Source organism: Dicentrarchus labrax, unplaced genomic scaffold (assembly GCF_905237075.1).
Source record: "Dicentrarchus labrax unplaced genomic scaffold, dlabrax2021, whole genome shotgun sequence".
NCBI classification, from domain to species: domain Eukaryota; kingdom Metazoa; phylum Chordata; class Actinopteri; family Moronidae; genus Dicentrarchus; species Dicentrarchus labrax.
Window position 1 is genome coordinate 1,985,043 of NW_026136705.1, and position 17,773 is coordinate 2,002,815.

Sequence of the window (17,773 nt, forward strand, 5' to 3'; positions counted from 1 at the left end):
CTGGTAACACTCGTCGTATGCATCAGGTAGAACTACCAATAAACAAGAGTGGCGACATTTTGAAAGAAAGGAGAATTATTCTTTTAGGCCAAAATGTCACGTACAGGGTAGCCTAACGTGGTTTGTCACATTTTAGTTGTTGATTCGAGGGTGTAGTCCACTTTGGACATTCCACTACACTCAGCTTTGAATATTGGATGACTCAAAGGTGGTGAGGGCGATGTAGGGGAGGGATGCATGTCTGACAGTGATGGGAAAATAAATTGGCTTATCTAAACACCAAGTAGCTTAAATACCTGGCCCAGCCGGAAACTAAAACACACACAGGTTTATGGTGTGATAGCACCTTGAGCTGTTATAATCAGTTGACTTATCAGCAAACAAAGCAAACACATGCGAGGATAAAGCATAAAGTTAACTTAATAAATGTCTTTCTTGTAACACGTGCAGAGGTTTGTTGAACGCTGGGGCACTTCAGGCTGTGGCCATGGTGTGTCACCTGATGCCAGGGGTAGATCTAGAGGGTTGGTTGGGGTTGTGAGACGGGAGAATCAAATCCAAAAAGCCTATTAAGGACAAAAGGCCACCTTTACCGGTGAGTCAGTTGAGCAGCTTCAAATATTTTGGACTGGATGTTAGGGACCAAGCAGTAAAAGCAGGGACAAAGGTCAAATCAAAGGTTTAATCAGTAGAAAAGATAAAGTGTCTCCACACAATTAAAAGACCCCAAATACACCCAACAACCAATAATGACAAAATACCACATGGCAGTTTATCTATAAGCGTGAATGCATCACTGAAGATGGATGCCATCTTCTGCATTACACACTTTATCTCTAAGCACCATGAGAACATAAAAGCCTATGCTAGAGCAATATTTAATACTGTGCAGCCCTATCTGCTGAAGGATGTGAGTAACTAATAGGACCCACAAGGTTGCGTGCTATCACCTATACTGTACACTAATGACTGCAATAATTATATTAGAGAATAAAATCCAAAAAGCCTACTAAGGATAAAAGGCCAAAACAGACATAAAGTGGTATAGTGTGCACATTTACCGCAGCTGATGAATCAGTACCCACGAGTTAAAATCAGATGAATAGAAAACTTGTACCATGGTGGACAGAGGAGTGTCATCAGGCTGTAGGGAACAGAAACAGAGCACTCAAGTTAAAAGAACACATAACATGTGTCAGTATTGGTAGGCACAAGCAGTGGGGAGAGGAACAGTACATCAAGCTGAGAGAGCAGGTTGGAGACATTTTTGCAACATAATAGGAAGAACCACACCTGTGGGAGAGGTATGGGAATGATAAAGAGGATGGGAGGGGTCAGAAGGTAAGGGGAATATCTAGTTATGACATCTGAAGTGGAAAGGTGCAAGAGTCATTTGTATGGTGCAGTTCAGAAAATGTGTCAGAAGAAGAAGAAGAAGAAGAAGGAGAAGGAGAAGGGAAAGTATTATGACTCAGCATCCAGGGGCCTCATATCTAAAATATGTGCAGCGTTCATATACAGTAAATGGCATTACATTGTGGGTCCAGTCTGCCCTTTGTGCATATATTGGATTGTGACATGTGACACTGACGGATGAATTATTTGTTATGACTGGAACTCAGCTGCAAGGTTTGAGTCATGGTGTGTTTCCCGTACTTAAACGGAGCAATACGTCTGACCTCTGTAAAACCAGAGTCAAATTCCTTGTATGTGCTCACAACGCTCGCCGATAAAAGTGATTGTGATTCTGACTCGCCCTCACAGGCAGGCAGGGTGGTAGAGATGAGGCGTGGACTACAGATCAGCATTCAACACAGTCATTCCTTACAGGCTCTCTGAAAAGCTCCTCACCCTCGGACTGACACCTTCCCTCTGTAACCGGGTGCTGAACTTCCTCACAGACAGACCCCAGTCAGTCAGAGTTGGAGACCGGACATCAGGCATCAGAACTGTGAGCACAGGGATACCCCAGGGCTGCGTGCTAAGTCCGTTGCTCTACACCACGGTTACTGGTCGGATGAGTGGTGGGGAGGAGACGGCGTACAGAAGAGAGGTGGCAGGACTGGTGGCCTGGTGTCAGGAAAATAATCTCTCCCTGAACACAAACAAGACAAAGGAGGTGATTATTGATCCTAGGAGGGGGAGGAGGGAACAGCACACCCCGCTGCGCATCGGTGAGACCGAGGTAGCAGAGAATGTACTTCTTAAGAAGGCTGAGGAATGTGGCACTCCCTCAATCAGACTTCTGCGGTCAGGCAGGTGCTACAGGAGGGTGAAAGCAAGGACAAAGCCTCTGACAGTTTCTGACCCCCGGCCATCAGACTCTTAAACAGTACAGCCCACAGTGTAACATAAACCTCTTGAATCTATTGACTCTCTAATTGCAGCAACCCTTTCTCTGTGTGGTGTCAGTTCTGGCTTTCCTAAGCCCCAACCTGTAGCAGCGACACTCTGCCATTGTACGTCACAGAAATGTTTGGGAACCCCTGATGTAATCGATGAAAAATGTTCTTTAAAAAAAAAAAAAAAGAATAGTAGTCATCAAACACACCACACACTGGAATATCCACCTTTACCGGTGAGTCAGTTGAGCAGCTTCAAATATTTTGGACTGGATGTTAGGGACCAAGCAGTAAAAGCAGGGACAAAGGTCAAATCAAAGGTTTAATCAGTAGAAAAGATAAAGTGTCTCCACACAATTAAAAGACACCAAATACACCCAACAACCAATAATGACAAAATACCACATGGCAGTTTATCTATAAGCGTGAATGCATCACTGAAGATGGATGCCATCTTCTGCATTACACACTTTATCTCTAAGCACCATGAGAACATAAAAGCCTATGCTAGAGCAATATTTAATACTGTGCAGCTCTATCTGCTGAAGGATGAGAGTGTCAACCCTTCACTGATTAATGGTTTTGTTCTTTTTGAACTACTAGGACTCAACAAGTGACAGTCAATGGGACGCTGTCAGAGACTAAACGTAGTGATGCAGCGGACCCACGCCAGCTCGCCTTTTAGTCAAATGACTCAGCAGCAGCATGTGAGGAAACAAAGAGAAAACACGTACAAAATATTGTTCTGATAAACCTACTAATGTTACCCAAAATGTGCGCACTCAAATCGGAAACTTAGCATCATTTGTAAGCCAAAGAATAGACATGCTTAACTAAAACTTATGTTTGGTGATTGGTTGTTTCTGTCTATGTACTGAAATTACAAAAAACATGACACAGACACATAGATTACAACCACTTTATGGTTTCTGCAGTGGATAGGGCCGTCACAAGAGACAATAAACTCAGATTTGATCGACACGTGGCTCCACAAAATCGTGAAATGTTAAGAAAGCTGATTTGATTTTGAGCCAAGACAAACGCTAAGTTGCTTTTTTTGTCATTAATTGTGTTTTTAAATTGCTTTAACTGTTGCTGAGACAGTGAACATGGGTTGCACCTTCTTGGATTATTCTTCCAAAGAATCATTTGACACTGCCTGATACTTGATGCTGTGACATATTTCTACCCGTACCCAGAATGCATTGTGGTTTCATAGCCAGTCCTGTAAAACATTTTCTTTTTTTCCACCACAGGCAGGTTTTGAATCTGCATTTGTACCTCCATGTTGTTTGGCAACCACTGCACAGAAGAACACACCCACATACTCACACACAGCAGTGGGATGACGTGTGGCCCTTTCTGCTGAGACGTTGATGAGGAAGGGAAGTGGGGAGGTGCATGTGTGCACTGTCTGGGCTCCTTTGCCCAGTAACAAGATTGTGGGCTGGGTTCTGGACTTTTTAACCTATAGGACCGAAGGTGAGAACAAATTGATTCATACAAGCTCCATTACATGTGTGGTCTTAAGGCTGCTTTACATTTACAGTGCTAACAGATATTTAGGACTATTTACAACCACTCAGAATACCAGCAATGATAGTAAGATAGAGAGAGAGCCAGCAAGTCAGCCTGAGAGGCGGGGCTTTTATAGCTGGGAAACACCAGGCCCAGGTGCTTCAGGCTATGCCGATTGGTCCAACCCTCAAGTACCTGCTGCCTTAAAAGGAAAGAGATACATACGAACCACTCAGGGGACCATCACAACAAACATTCATACGGATCAGATATAACTGCAGCACCCTCTGTCAATGATTATCTGCCATTATCTGTGAGTCACTACAAGGCCGATTGTTGGTAGCGGTGTGCCTGCTGTCTGACAGAGAGAGAAAGAGACAATATTTGTATAGCGCTATCTCAGGACACTTTTCCAATAGAGCAGGTCTAGACCGTACTCCTTATAAAATGATTTACAAAGACCCAACAGCTCCCACCATGTGCAAGCACTTGGCAATGGCGGCAAGGAAAAACTTATTTTTAAGAGGCAGAAACCTCAGACAGCCCCTGGTTCTAGGTGGTGGCTATCTGCGTCGACTGGTTTGGGTTAGAGAGGGAGAGAGGGAGAGGAACAGAGGAGCTCAGTGCATCACGGGAGGTCTACATAAATAAGGGGAAAGTGTTGACCTGAGCCAGCCGTAGATATAGGCTTTATCAAAGAGAAATGTCTTAAGCCTACTGTTAAATGTGGAGAGGGTGTCTGCCTCCCAAACACAAACAGGAAGCTGGTTCCACAGGAGAGGAGCACAGTACAGCTGTAGTACTCAGCCAAGATTGTTGAGGCCGGGGTGGGGTTGAGGGGGGGGGGCACAGGGTAGTGGTGTACGTGCACTGTCAGAGAGAAACAAAGGAAGAGAGTGAGAGAGTGTGGGTGGCAGCCTGTAACAGTTAGAGGTGCTGAAAGGAGGTTCAAGGGTGCTTCAGCCAACCTTATTATCACTTCTTTTCCTTGCAGCTAAACTCACACATAGTTTGGCCACAAGCCCAGTGTGGTTATATGGCAGGACGGGCACAAAGCAGCTGTGTGTATGAGAAAAAGGCAGGCAGAGAAAAAGGCAGACATGATGATGAGTGGTGTGGTGGTGTGTAGGCCCAGTGGTTTTCATTCATCATTTATGGTTCAATTATTGATTGGCTATGATAACTTGATCACATCCTTTAAACAAACTAAGGTCAGCAAAATCCATGCAAGTTCCATTACATGTGTGGTCTCACCCCTGTTATTTATCCTCTACACATGTGTACATGTGTTTTTTTATATATACTGTATTTTTGTCTTGTTTTCTACTGCAAACCAAATCTACCTTTCGTTACAAATAAAGTAACCTTAAACCTTGAACCTGCTGACTGAGATGTGGTCCTAAGGCTGCTTTACATTTACAGTGCTAACATATATTTAGGAAATACTTACTAACACCTCAGTCTGCTTATAGTCTGTATCATACTTGTTAATCCTAAATAGAGATAAGACAGTGATAGTGTGCACATGATCGCCACCATCTTGCCGTTATTAGGTTGATCCTTATCTTTGAAAACAAACAAACCCTTAGTAATTCATTACACAGTATCTAACCTGGAAACTATCTGAGCCTCCAAATCAGTGGTCACACTTAAAGGACTGAATCCTCCACTTCCCTTATTCTGGCCTTAACATACATTCTTCCACTGTCCTCGCCTCAAATGAGAAAAAAACAAACATTCATACAAATCAAATATAATTACAGCACTCTCTGTCTATGTTTATCTGCCACAGCTGTGAGTCACTACAAGGCCCAGTGTTGGTAGCGGTGTGCTGACAGAGAGAGGAAGAGACAACACTTGTATAGCGGCAATTAAACAAAAGTTATCTCAGCAACATTTTCCAAGAGCAGACCGTACTTCAAGTGTACTTCAGCCAACCTTATTATCTTATCATTATCACTGATTTTCCTTGCAGCTACACTCACACATAGTTTGGCCACAAGGGCAGGGCACAAAGCAGCTGTGTGTATGAGAAAAAGGCAGGGAGGGAAAAAGGCAGGCATGATGAGTGGTGTGGTGGTGTGTAGGCCCAGTGGTTTTCATTAATAGTTTATGGTTCGATTATTGATTGGCTATGAGAACTTGATCACAGTGAAGCCTAAAAACACTCCTTAAGATGATAGCCTCTCAAACTGGGGGTCGATGGTCTAATGTGCATCCACTGCATTAGACGATCCAAAGCTATACGGCAAAATCTCCACAGAAATGTAATCAGACCATCCTTTAATATAGTTATTATTAAAGTAGCCTAAATATCCAGATTTACTTAACTTAGTCTTTTCCTTGCAGCTATTTACCGTATGTTGCACGTTTTATCCAGTTAGTTTATTAATCAGTTTCAGTTCTGTATTTACAAAGACCCAACAGCTCCCACCATGTGCAAGCACTTGGCAATGGCGGCAAAGAAAAACTTCCTATGAAGAGGCAGAAACCTCAGACAGCCCCTGGCTCTAGGCGGGGGCTATCTGCCTCGACCGGTTTGAGTTGGAGAGGGAGAGAGGGAGAGAGGGGGGGGTAGAGGGATTAGTAAGGGAAGTTAGTGACATGCATTAATGGGACATGATTGTGGGCAGAAGGAGAGGGAGAATGTGTATGCACAGCTACAGGGCAGTACTGTTGAAGGCACTGAGGCAATGTTATTTTAGTGCTGGGTGGGGACCATTGATCCACTAGTCCATTTATTAGACAGGAGTGCTGAAGAGCCACATGTGGGTTCAGCAGGAGAGCAGGGGGAGAAGAAAAAACAGTCAAACAAATGGAGATGGTTCATTAAGAAGAATATTATAATGTGTATTTATAAATGTGGTTGTCTTGGGTTAGGAGCAATACAACTTATAAAATGTAGTTTTCCACTTGCAGAAAAGTGATTACAGCTCCTACCTTACCTGGATTCTCTACCCCACAATGATTTGATTTTACTTATAATAGTTATATTTTGCATATCATTGCCTACCTAGTAACCTTTACCGATTGAAATATCTTCAAAAGGACAATATAACCAATAAAATTCAGATTTCCACTTGCCAAAAAGTGATAACAGCTCCTACCCTCTCGCTGAAAGGATTCCTCTTATTCCCCAGGAAGTAAGAAAACACCCACCCAGGACAGGGAGCACGCAGGGCAAGTAAAGCCAGATGATGACTCTAGAGACAAGTGTGAGTCAGACACCCTCAGAGTTCAGAGCTGCTCAAGGTCAGAGAGGAACAGTAGCATTACTTCTTCCTGCCTTGTTGGAACTATAAAGGACATTCAGTGTCCTTCAACATAATTGAATAATCCTTAATGTATGTCTATTCTATGAAAGTGTGCAGGCCTAGAAGCAGGAACGTGAAGGGAAGCATTCATTCTCATTTACTGTCTGTTTGTGATGATGTTAGTTATGATTGTAGTTAAGTTAATATTTTGTTTGGTTTTCCCTTCTTAGCTCTCGCAGTGTGTTCACAGCATGTTTTTTTTTTTTTGGAGCTAAGGTATCATTAATGAAGTTTTTGTGAACCATCAGTTGGAGAGTAAGATAGTTATTCAGCTGGGGATATCACAGTGACACAATGGAACATGTTTCCAAGGTGACTCCATGATTAAAGCAGGTTGAGCCGCATGCCAGCAGTAAAAAATGTCATAGTTTCCCTGGGAGTTGTCCTCTTGTTCACTTGGATTGTACAGTTGAGCTGTAGTCCCAGTGAAAGAACTTGGAATGCTGCGATTAGACTCCTGCTACATGTCAGACACAACGACACATGCCAACATCAGGAGTTAACCTGAATAGTCACACAAACAAAAGGCTGGTATGTGAATCAGAGAAGTCCGACTGTCACATATCCTCGGGTGTGTACAGCGTGCTGATCTGGAGCACACCACCAGTAAAATGGGACTTTAAATCTGTATGAACAGATTAGCAGTAGATTATATAGTGCGGATGTAAGTACAAGTATTAAATTGTTTGACATTATATACAACAGCTAGATATAAATACACTATAGGTAGATATGATTACTGATAGGTAGTTCAGGGGAGTTCAGGGGAAGGGGGTTTCCTCAAGGCAGAGTTTACCAGGCTGACAGCTGATGGGAAAAAGCTTTCTGAGCCTGCTAGTTTGGGAACAGAGAGACCTGTAGCACCTCCCAGAAGGGAGGAGAGCAAATAGTTTGTGACCTGGGTGGGAGGTGGCCCTAAAAATGCTACGCGCCTTCCGCAGCCACTGCTTGATCTGGAGAGCCTCAATCTGGGAAGGTGAACCGGTGATTCGCTGGGCAGTTTTCACCACCTTGCAGAGTTCTCCGGTCCGAGTCAGAGCAGTTATCATACCAGACTGTGATGCAGTTGGCAAGGATGCTCTCGATGGTGCAGCGGTAGAAGTTCACCAGAATCTGAGGAGACAGATGGGCCTTCTTGAGTCTCCTCAAAAAGAAGAGACGCTGGTGAGCCTTCTTGACCAGGGGCACCGGCACGGTGGATGTGGTTTTGAAGCACGTAGGGACAACTGCTTGGGCCAGTGACAGGTTGAAGATGTTGGTCAGGACCTCAGTCAGCTGTCCAGCACAGGCCCTGAGCACACGTCCAGGGATGCCATCAGGACCAGCAGCCTTACGTGCATTAGCCCTGCTCAGAACAGCACACACGTCGGTGGGGGAGAGTGTGAGGGGTTGGTGGTCTGCAGGGCCCCCTTCCCTCAAAGCAACATAAGAGTTATGAGCTCATCGGCAAAAACACACTCCAGTCTGTGTTTTCAAACCGGTGCTGTAGTGTAGAGTCAGCTCCTTCTGGCCACACTTTAACAGTTCTTACAGCAGGTTTCACACGTTTGATGAGTGGTGTGGTGGTGTGTAGGCCCAGTGGTTTTCAACAGGGGTCCTTGAGTGGGCCCCAGAAAAAGGACAACGAGAATATTTGAACGTTAATGTTATCATCGTTTATGTTTCGATTATTGATTGGCTATGAGAACTTGATCACATTGAAGCCTAAAAACCTTCCTTAAGATGATAGCCTCTCAAACTGGGGGTCGGTGGTCTAATGTGCATCCAGTGCATTAGACGATCCAAAGCCATACGGCAAAACCTCCAAAGAAATGTAATCAGACCATCCTTTAATATAGTTATTATTAAAGTAGCCTAAATATCCAGATTTACTTAACTTCTTAACTACTACTTAAAGTCTTTTCCTTGCAGCTATTTACCGTATGTTGCAGGTTTTATCCAGTTAGTTTATTAATCAGTTTCAGTTCTGTATGGACCAAAAAGTTTAGTTTTATTCAAAAAGGCAGTTGAAGCCTTCATATTACGATAAAGTTGTAATATATTAAATTGAAAGTAGAATCACTTCTTGTGTGGTCTCCCTATATGGCCATAAACACACTTGTTCTCCTTAACACTTTAATAAATGGTGTACAATCTGCGTAAAGATACCACAGTTAACTAGAAAATAATATATCATTAGTTTTATTGGTAACATAAGTGATGTACCTCTAACAGCAGCTGGAACAAACAATGGAACATTTGTAAACTGGGGATGATCTGGATGTCTGAAGTCTAATGAAAGCTTACTTAAACATGTGCGAACAAGAACACAGAACAGTTAACGTCAAATCACTGTGAGGTGAGAACGGACAAAGAAAAATTCCCACGGCAGATCAGACACATTCCTGAGAAGGAATGAGCTCAATTAGATGAGCTGGACCTGACCCACCCAACATTTTATACACGATCAACACTGTTTATGTTTAGTTCTTTTCCAGAGGGGCTGAGGTTCACCATGCCACAAACTTTAAAATAGTTTATTTTTCTAAGAAGACAAAGACACTTCTCAGATTACTGCATTGGCTACGAGTTTCTCACCTATTGCCTGTCCATTAAGATAATGAACAGTTTAGGTCCAAGATACCTTTCAGACCTCCTGACCCCGTCTGAACCTGGCAGACCTCTAAGGTCAGCTGGTTCTGGATTACTGGCTGAGTCAAACCTAAGCAAACATGCATTAGTTTCTATGCTGCTCAAATATGGAACAAACTGCCAGAACAACAGTGCTGCTACTTTCAAATCTAAGCTAAAGACCTACCTGTTTATCATTATCATTGTATTTGTTACATTTGTTTTATTGTTTTTATTGTGTGCTCTTGCTTGCTTGCTTTCATCATTTGTTTCTTGTTATGTTTGTGCTTTGCATCCATTTATTGTCATTCAGGGCTCCAAAATCACTCTAGTTGGTTAGATTTCATAGATTCCATCATGCCATCTGTTTCATTAGGCAGAAGGAAGATATCCTGACACTGGGTCACTTACAATAGCCCTGCATTAACACACTCACACTCTGGCAAGCTGCCCAGACTCACCACTACGCAGCGCTGTGTCACTGTAATGTAATTGTGCCACAGACGGTACCCTAACCCTGTCAGTCTCCCACCAAAGAGCCACTCTAACGCTCTTATTAGCTTCAAATATGCTGATAAGAGCTCCTGGAATAATCCCAATATTTCCTGTCTGCAACAACCATGTGGAGTATCCCAACATCACTGTGTTCGCTCGGCAACTCACTCTGTGACTGCAACAAGGGCCACTAATTTAAAGCTATTTATAATCGAAGTCTCGACATTTACTCTCCGTCCTGTGAAGACAGTCTCAAAAGATTTATCAGATAAACTTTAACCCCGATTTAACAGTGTGAAATTTGGGCTCAAATGAAATGAAATGAATAACCAGTTTTACTTAAGTGTGGGAATTAGTATGACCAAGGATATATCACACTAAAATATGATGTAGTTGTATTTATTTAACAGTTATCACAGTTCAGTGAGTCATTTAATCCAACATACTGATGCATCTTAAAATCGAAACCTTGTTGCTCAAGCAATCTTTTAGGTTAATAAAGGTGGTTCTCAGGGGCGGATCTAGAAAAATATTTATGGGGTGGCGAGAGGGAGGCAGGAATTTTTGAAGGGTGGCAACATATGGCAGACTTGTATATATACTGAATTTAATCACAGTTTGATGACAAATAGTGTGTACACACTACAAAAGGGCACGGGCTGCCATTTACAAACTCATACAGACAAACTTAATCTCTTGCATTTGAGGTTTCATGTGAAACAGTTCATATTAGGAAGAAGTGACCATACAATGTGATCTCACTTAATAGGAGAAGTATGGTAACACTACTGTAGGTGGGGCATTATCACAGGAAAGGCATTAAGGTAAAGCACAGGTGATGAGTGGCAGATGTATCAGAGGGGAAGCAAACAGTTTTTGATTGTGTCAGAGAGGCAGCGTTGCAGGCAACATTAGTACCAGAAGAAACTATCCAAAGAAACACTTACCCATGAAGATCTATGGACTGAGCTGTACTAAGGTGAGCATAAATACACTGTGGAAATAAATGGGTCACGGCACTCAAACAAGGTACTGGACATGACTTTTATTGTTTACTCAGAACACACATTCTCCCCATTTGTCCCTCAGTAGCTTGAACAATTTTTTGACATTTTTTTTACACCATTTACACCAGTGTCACATTTTAAACTTTTCTTTCTCACACACACAGAAATTTAAAGTGCAGATTCTGTTGAGGTCATCATTTTAACAGCTTTTTAAAGGCTCACCAGTGAGCATAACATGAAGTTGTCATTCCTATAACAGCTGAATGCGGCGATTTCCATGTTGCTCAGCAAACCGCTTCACAAATGTATCTAGATCTAATGCTTTTGTGCGTTTTGATTCAATGCTGAGTACAGCCAAACTCGATAGTCTCTTTTCTGTCATAGTAGACCGTAAATAAGTCTTTATGAGCCTGAGAGATGAAAAACTTTGTTCACAGGATGCACTGCTCACAGGTAAAACAACCGCTATGTTACACAACCTGAACAACTCATAAAAAACATCCTCGTATGGTTTCAAAAACTGAGTGAACTCCATTAGAGTGGTAGGACTCTCCTTTTCCCCCTTTTTTCTGTCTAGTACTCTCCTCGTCTGATGTAACTCGTGTTTGAGATCCTCAATATTTGAATCATAAGCTTCAGCCAATAACAGAACAGCCTCCTCTCTCAAAAAAGTTGGACTTGACGGATTTAGTGCCTGGACACCCTGCATAATGTTACAATTTGTGTTAGAAAATCTTCTTCCTATTTCTCCAATCATGTTATCCAGAACTGGATAGTACACAGAGACACAAAAAGTGTGTTTGCTATCTGGAACTACATGCTGTCCCAAGGTGGAGTGGATGACAGTACCCTGAAGCACCTTTGTTGTCTGTCTTGGCCTCTTTGGTTTTCGCTGAGTTGTATCAATGTTACTTCGTTGACATAAATCAAGTGTGTCACTCCACATTTCCTCAAAAGACGCTTGACGACGGTACTGGACCAGTGTCTCTTTAAGTGCTTCAATAAGTTCAACAGCCTTAGCATAGTCCACTGCTTTAGACTGGAGCATGTCACTTGGAGTCACTCAGGACCTTTCTGAACAGAACAAGAGATCCAGCAAAATTCAGATCAATTTGAGCCAATATCCCTCTTGCTTCAACAGCTCTTTGTGGATGGTTCTCAGATGCGATCTCTTCAAGCACCTGTACTATTGCAGGCAACCTGTCCATAACATTGCCACATGCTATGTGCCTACAGGCCCAACGTGTATCACTTAGCTGTTGGAGTTCCCTTGGTGCACCATCAAACATCTCCCGCTGCACTTCCAGCCATTTGTTATGTACATAAGACCCAGACATGAATACATACAGTCGTTCCAATAATGAGAAGAAGTTTCCTGCATCTGCCACACTTTTTACAGCGTCTACTATAACTAAGTTCAAGCAGTGTGCACTACAGTGAACACAGAAGGCATGTTTGGCTACTTCTTTTATTTTTGCTTGAACACCTGCATGTGCCCCGCGCATCACTGCTGCCCCATCGTAGCCCTGGCCTACAAGGTTGTTCTCGTACTCCAGCCCATGCTTCTCAAGGAAGCATATAATCTTGCCACTTAAGGCGGCAGCATCCAGGTGTTCTGCCACTTCAAACTCCAGAAAGCTTTCATGAACCACACCGTTGTAAAAATATCTCAGAACAAATGACATTTGCTCTTTTTTCTGAACATCTTTAGTTTCATCAACAATAACTGAAAACTGCTTGCTCGTTTTAACTTCCTGGATGATTTCCTCTTTTACCATTGCAGCCAAGCACTCAAGTATTTCATTCTCTATTGTTTTCTGTGGCTGTTAGAACTAAAATTTCAGCTCATGTTTTAATGTAGTATTGATTTTCAGCCACCTGCTTCTTTTTTTGCTCATCCATTAGTCCAAACATTGAGGGATTTTTATCCATCATTTTCTTGTTCTCTGTCCATGCAAACATTGCATTTACATGGCCTTCAGATCTGGCATGAGAACAGAAACCACTGTCTTTCATTGTATCCTTTTTCCAGTTACGATAACCCTCGAATGAGGTGAAAACAGTCCTTGGAGCATCAGGGAGGGAAAAATGCCTACAAGAAAAACAGTAAGCTGCATCTTTGGATTGTGAGTATTCTAACTAGGGATGAGATTTGTACCAGTCGCTGCGGAAGCTTCTCCTGGGTCCTCCCTGGAGGGTCTTAGGGAAACTCTCAGGCATTGGCTGCACTGGCACCTGGACTTGGATACGTCTAGAAGATGGAGGGGAGGAAAGATTGAAACTGCATTACAGCTGAACTAATTATACAATATAACAACTAGTAAAAACATAATCAATGTGGAACTGTCATTGATAAGTTATAACCATCAGACTGTGTTTAACACACACTAACATAGCCTGGGAGAGTATTTTTAGGTTCATTTGTTTAATTTTGGAATTTAATAGATCTAAAATAGATTGTACACAAAATATTAAAACTCTGTCCCCATCTCATCACACTTTCACACTGACAAGTTTCCCCAATTATTCATATTTAAGCAAACATGAATATTTATATTTATTTGAAGAAGTCTAAGCAATGTCTCTTAAATACACCTTATACCAAAATGTCCGTCTTTGTCATTTGTTGTTCTTATTCATATGTAACTTAGTTTACTATGCAGCAACAGTTTCCATACCATGTGGACCAGCTCCACTGGAGATAGTTGGTGATGGCTCAGGCACTCTCCTTTCCCTTTCACTGTCTGAGCCCTGCAGCTTATCTTGTCTGTCGCTTTCTCCCTCCTCATCTTGGTGATGCTCTCCCTCCTCCATATCTTCACCGCTGTGGTGTTCTCCCTCCTCCTCCTGTCCCTGCTCGCCTTGGCCTTGTATTCTCTCTCTGTCACGTTTCTGTTGCCCTTCTCTCTCTCCTTCCACCTCTTCTCTCTCTCCTTCCACCTCATCTTCTGCGTCTACCTTGCTCAGGTGTTCATTTTTGCAACTATGCTCGCGCTGTGCTTTCATTATAATTCAATTTCTTGATTCTTTACAAATCCTCCTGAGGTTTCTTACTTTTTACACTCAGTTTTTCCTCATGTGAACTGACGGTCTAAGAAGAAAGAAAAAAAGGACTCGATGTTGGCACCAAAAGTGCAAAAAGCCACCTGGAAACACACCACTTCCTATTACAGACCGCAGTTTGTGTGGGTTGTAGTGTACTGCATGAAGATAAAAATCACAAAAGAGGAAGGAAAGATGGTGATTTCTGTAGCCTTTGCTTTTCAACATCTAATGTCATTGTTCTTCTTTGTTTTATTCTTAAGAATCATTACAATATGCTCAATATGTGATATCAACATCAATGAGTGTGTTTACATACACTTGAATAATCTAGATTGCGTGCATGCTCATAACAAAAGTTCAGAAATGTCAGTAGGTTTCTGATTGTCTGATCTCAGCCACTTATTTCCGGTTAGCAGGACGTTCAGTACAGAACTGAGTAATAGCGGTCGGTTATCTGATAACTATCGTCACCATAATCCTGAGTCCCTTATCTGATAACTATCGTCACCATAATCCTGAGTCCCTTCCTGTTTACCCTCTACAATAACTGTATCTGCCTCTCTTCACACTGTGGTGCATCAGTAACAAAAGCTGCTCACATGGTGTAGTGCTTCGTCATTCATTCAGAAAATTAAAAACACCCGTGGGAAAAGTCGGTGTCTTGGCAAAACAAAGAGCAGGCTGCACATCAGGGACACTAGAGACTTAAATAAAGACGCCATTGGTATGAGAATTAATGAATGACTTGCTGCCCGGGCTGCTGATATCTGGGCTGGGGTCTGTCTGTACCTGGTCTGTGCCTGATTTGTTTTTTTGGAAATATCTCCCTTCCTCTTCATTGTTATCTGTTTATTCTGCCTTCTCTGGTTGCGTTTAAAAAATCTCGCTGTTTCCGACGTGGCGTGCAGTGGCCTGTCAATCAACTGGGCCGGTGTTACCCCGGCCACCCCTCTAGCTCCGCCCCTGGTCTTGTCGGCTGCAGACAAGACCTGTTTCTTCAGGAGACGCGTGCAGTCGACCGCGCGCTCCGACCGCACCCACAGCGATGGCACCGACTCCACTCATTCTCCTCTTTGCGGTTCTGAGTGTAAAGAGTGTTTTGGGTAAAATATATGTCAACGTGAGAGACTCCGTTACTTTGACGGAGAACTGCACGGAGGACAACGACTTCATACTAAAGACGCGCGATAACACCGTGATGGTGGCACAGCGTGTGAACGGGGTTTGGACCCCAGGAGAAGTTTACAAAACCCGGATTAAACCCGTTTCATCGTCTTCTGTCAACTTAACCCGAGTTAACTACAACGACATCGGGTTCTACGAGTTCACCTGCGGCCGCCGCGTCCTGTCCAACCCCGTCTACCTGAAGGTTGTTACCCCCGTTAACCTGTCTGCGACCGAGGGACAGACGGTGGAGCTCCCGTGTCGTTCCGTTACTGCAGGTGTGGCCGTGGGGCTTATAGGATGGGAAAGAAACGGAGAGCTGGTCTGTGAGCTGGATCCTTCCTCCGGGGGGATCAGAAATGGGACAGGGTATGAGGGAAGAGTTTCTTTACCGGCTGACTGGAAGCTGACCGGAGACTTCTCTCTGACTTTGGACCGGGTCCAGCTGGAGGATGAAGGTCAGTTCATCTGCTTCATCGACAAAGCCGGGAAAGAGACGGAGAAGGAGAGGAGACCCTGCTGCTGTGCTGCTGTGATGATGAAGGTCAACAAGAAAACCCCCAATCACACCATCAGCAGACCCCCACCTGTAACTGTGAGTATTGCACATGTAATGGGTTGGAAAACACCATATGTTTAAGTTGTGTTTAGCAGACACCCCCTCTATTTTTGTAATAATTGAGTCATTCTAACACTGAAGGTAGTACAGTATTACGGGGCCCCCGAGCAGGTGATGTTTTTGATTCATTTGGAGATGTAGCTACAAGCTCTGCACATGCGCAGCTCAGAAATAAACAAGCTCTGGCATGAGCAAGACGCTAACTTTCGTCATCTCTCTGTCAATCCACAGTTTATGTATTGGCTACACAGTGCTCCCCAGCCTGTGTAACCCTTGCTGCTGGTCCAGATTTCCCCTAGGTCTGGTGCCGGTAACAATTGGGGGCTCGTCCGGGATGATCTAGCGCCACCACCTGGTGAAGTGGGTGCCGAGACGACGTGAACCTGTGTCCAAAGCTTCAGGGAAGACTGCATCCCAGTGCGTCATCCAGAGAGCGGAGGCAACTTGTCCAACGTCATAATGGCCACTGTCACCCCACGGCGGATGCTGATCTTTAAGATACAGAAGAGACTTTCTGACCTGAGTGCAAGTCAGCTACTGGCAGTTGCGAGTTCAATTGATGACGCCAGTACAACTTACAACATTGATGACCTGAATGAACCACAACTGTATGACCTGATTGTTGACTATGTGAGAAGTGAGAAATTGGGAGCCCTGGAGGATGCAGGTATGGCACAACTCCTCCTTCTTGATGACATGCTAAGTGACCTGCTAACTGCAGGAGCGGTTGAAGACAGCCAGACTGCACTTCTTGAGAGGGGAACAACACATCAACATGGATACTCCACACATTCCGACCACAACCCTCCAGACAGAGATCTAACTTCGCCAACCATGGGTAGTCCCACACATTTGGTGACTGGAGACAGAAATCTGCAGGACCTGTCACCTTCTCCACTGGATGTAGATGTGCGTGCTAACCCATCTGCAGAGAACAGAGATAGTGACACACTTCCAGCACCAATGGGAAGAGACTCTGGTATGCCAGTTAGGGACCATGCCACTCCAGCCTCGGCCAAGTCACATGAAACAGGTGCTGGGTTTGTTCCCCGTGGTAGGGTGAGTCTATCTTCCAGCATGGGAGACCAAGTTCTGAGGTTTAGTGATGTTGCAGCTCTGCTCCCACGCAGAGAGTTTAAGTTACATGGTGGACAAATCTCTGATGTTGGTTCTGACATGTCATACAGCAGTCTTTGTAAACAAATAGATGAAGGATTGCAAGAAGGTTTTACTGAGTCAGAGGTCATTCGCACAGTGATAAAGATAATAAAACCTGGTACGTTCCGAGAGATGTTAACTAACAAAGGTGACTTAACTGTGGGTGAGCTAAAGAGGTTTCTCCGCGCACACATCAGAGACAAGAACAGTACTGAACTTTTCCAAGAGTTAAGTAATGCGAAACAACAAGACAAAGAGAGCCCACAGCAGTTCTTGTACAAGATCATGGGTTTAAAGCAGCGTGTTTTGTTTGAGTCACAACAGCCTGGTGCAGAGTTTAGCTATGACAAAAGGCTGGTGCAAGGTACCTTTCTTCACACGCTTTACCAAGGGTTAAATGAGAAAAATAACTACGTTCGACATGACCTCAAACCCCTCCTCACAGACTGGCAAGTTAGTGATGACTTTCTGTTAGATCAAATTACCAAGTCTACTAGTGAA

At 43.5% G+C, this 17,773-nt stretch overlaps 1 protein-coding gene and 1 long non-coding RNA gene across 3 annotated transcripts in view; one reads left to right on the forward strand and one right to left on the reverse strand.

Annotated features, from left to right (window-relative positions):
- Positions 1–930: 930 nt before the first annotated feature.
- LOC127363709 (uncharacterized) overlaps positions 931–17,773 on the reverse strand; it is a 33,346-nt gene continuing 16,503 nt past the window's right edge. The window contains exons 2-4 of the long non-coding RNA XR_007884931.1: positions 3,675–3,810; positions 1,852–2,095; positions 931–1,144 (exon numbers count right to left, since the gene is read on the reverse strand). This is a non-coding gene — a long non-coding RNA (uncharacterized LOC127363709). The remainder of the gene's footprint in view (positions 1,145–1,851; positions 2,096–3,674; positions 3,811–17,773) is intronic.
- LOC127363693 (uncharacterized) overlaps positions 2,182–17,773 on the forward strand; it is a 36,381-nt gene continuing 20,789 nt past the window's right edge. The window contains exons 1-2 of one of the 2 annotated variants that reach the window (XM_051400496.1): positions 2,182–2,578; positions 3,599–3,824. In XM_051400496.1, the coding sequence (XP_051256456.1) occupies positions 3,719–3,824 (106 nt within the window). In that variant the 5' untranslated portion in view covers positions 2,182–2,578; positions 3,599–3,718. Of the gene's footprint in view, positions 2,579–3,598; positions 3,825–6,439; positions 7,487–17,773 lie in introns of those variants that run through there. The other variant, XM_051400497.1, reaches the window with a different exon arrangement.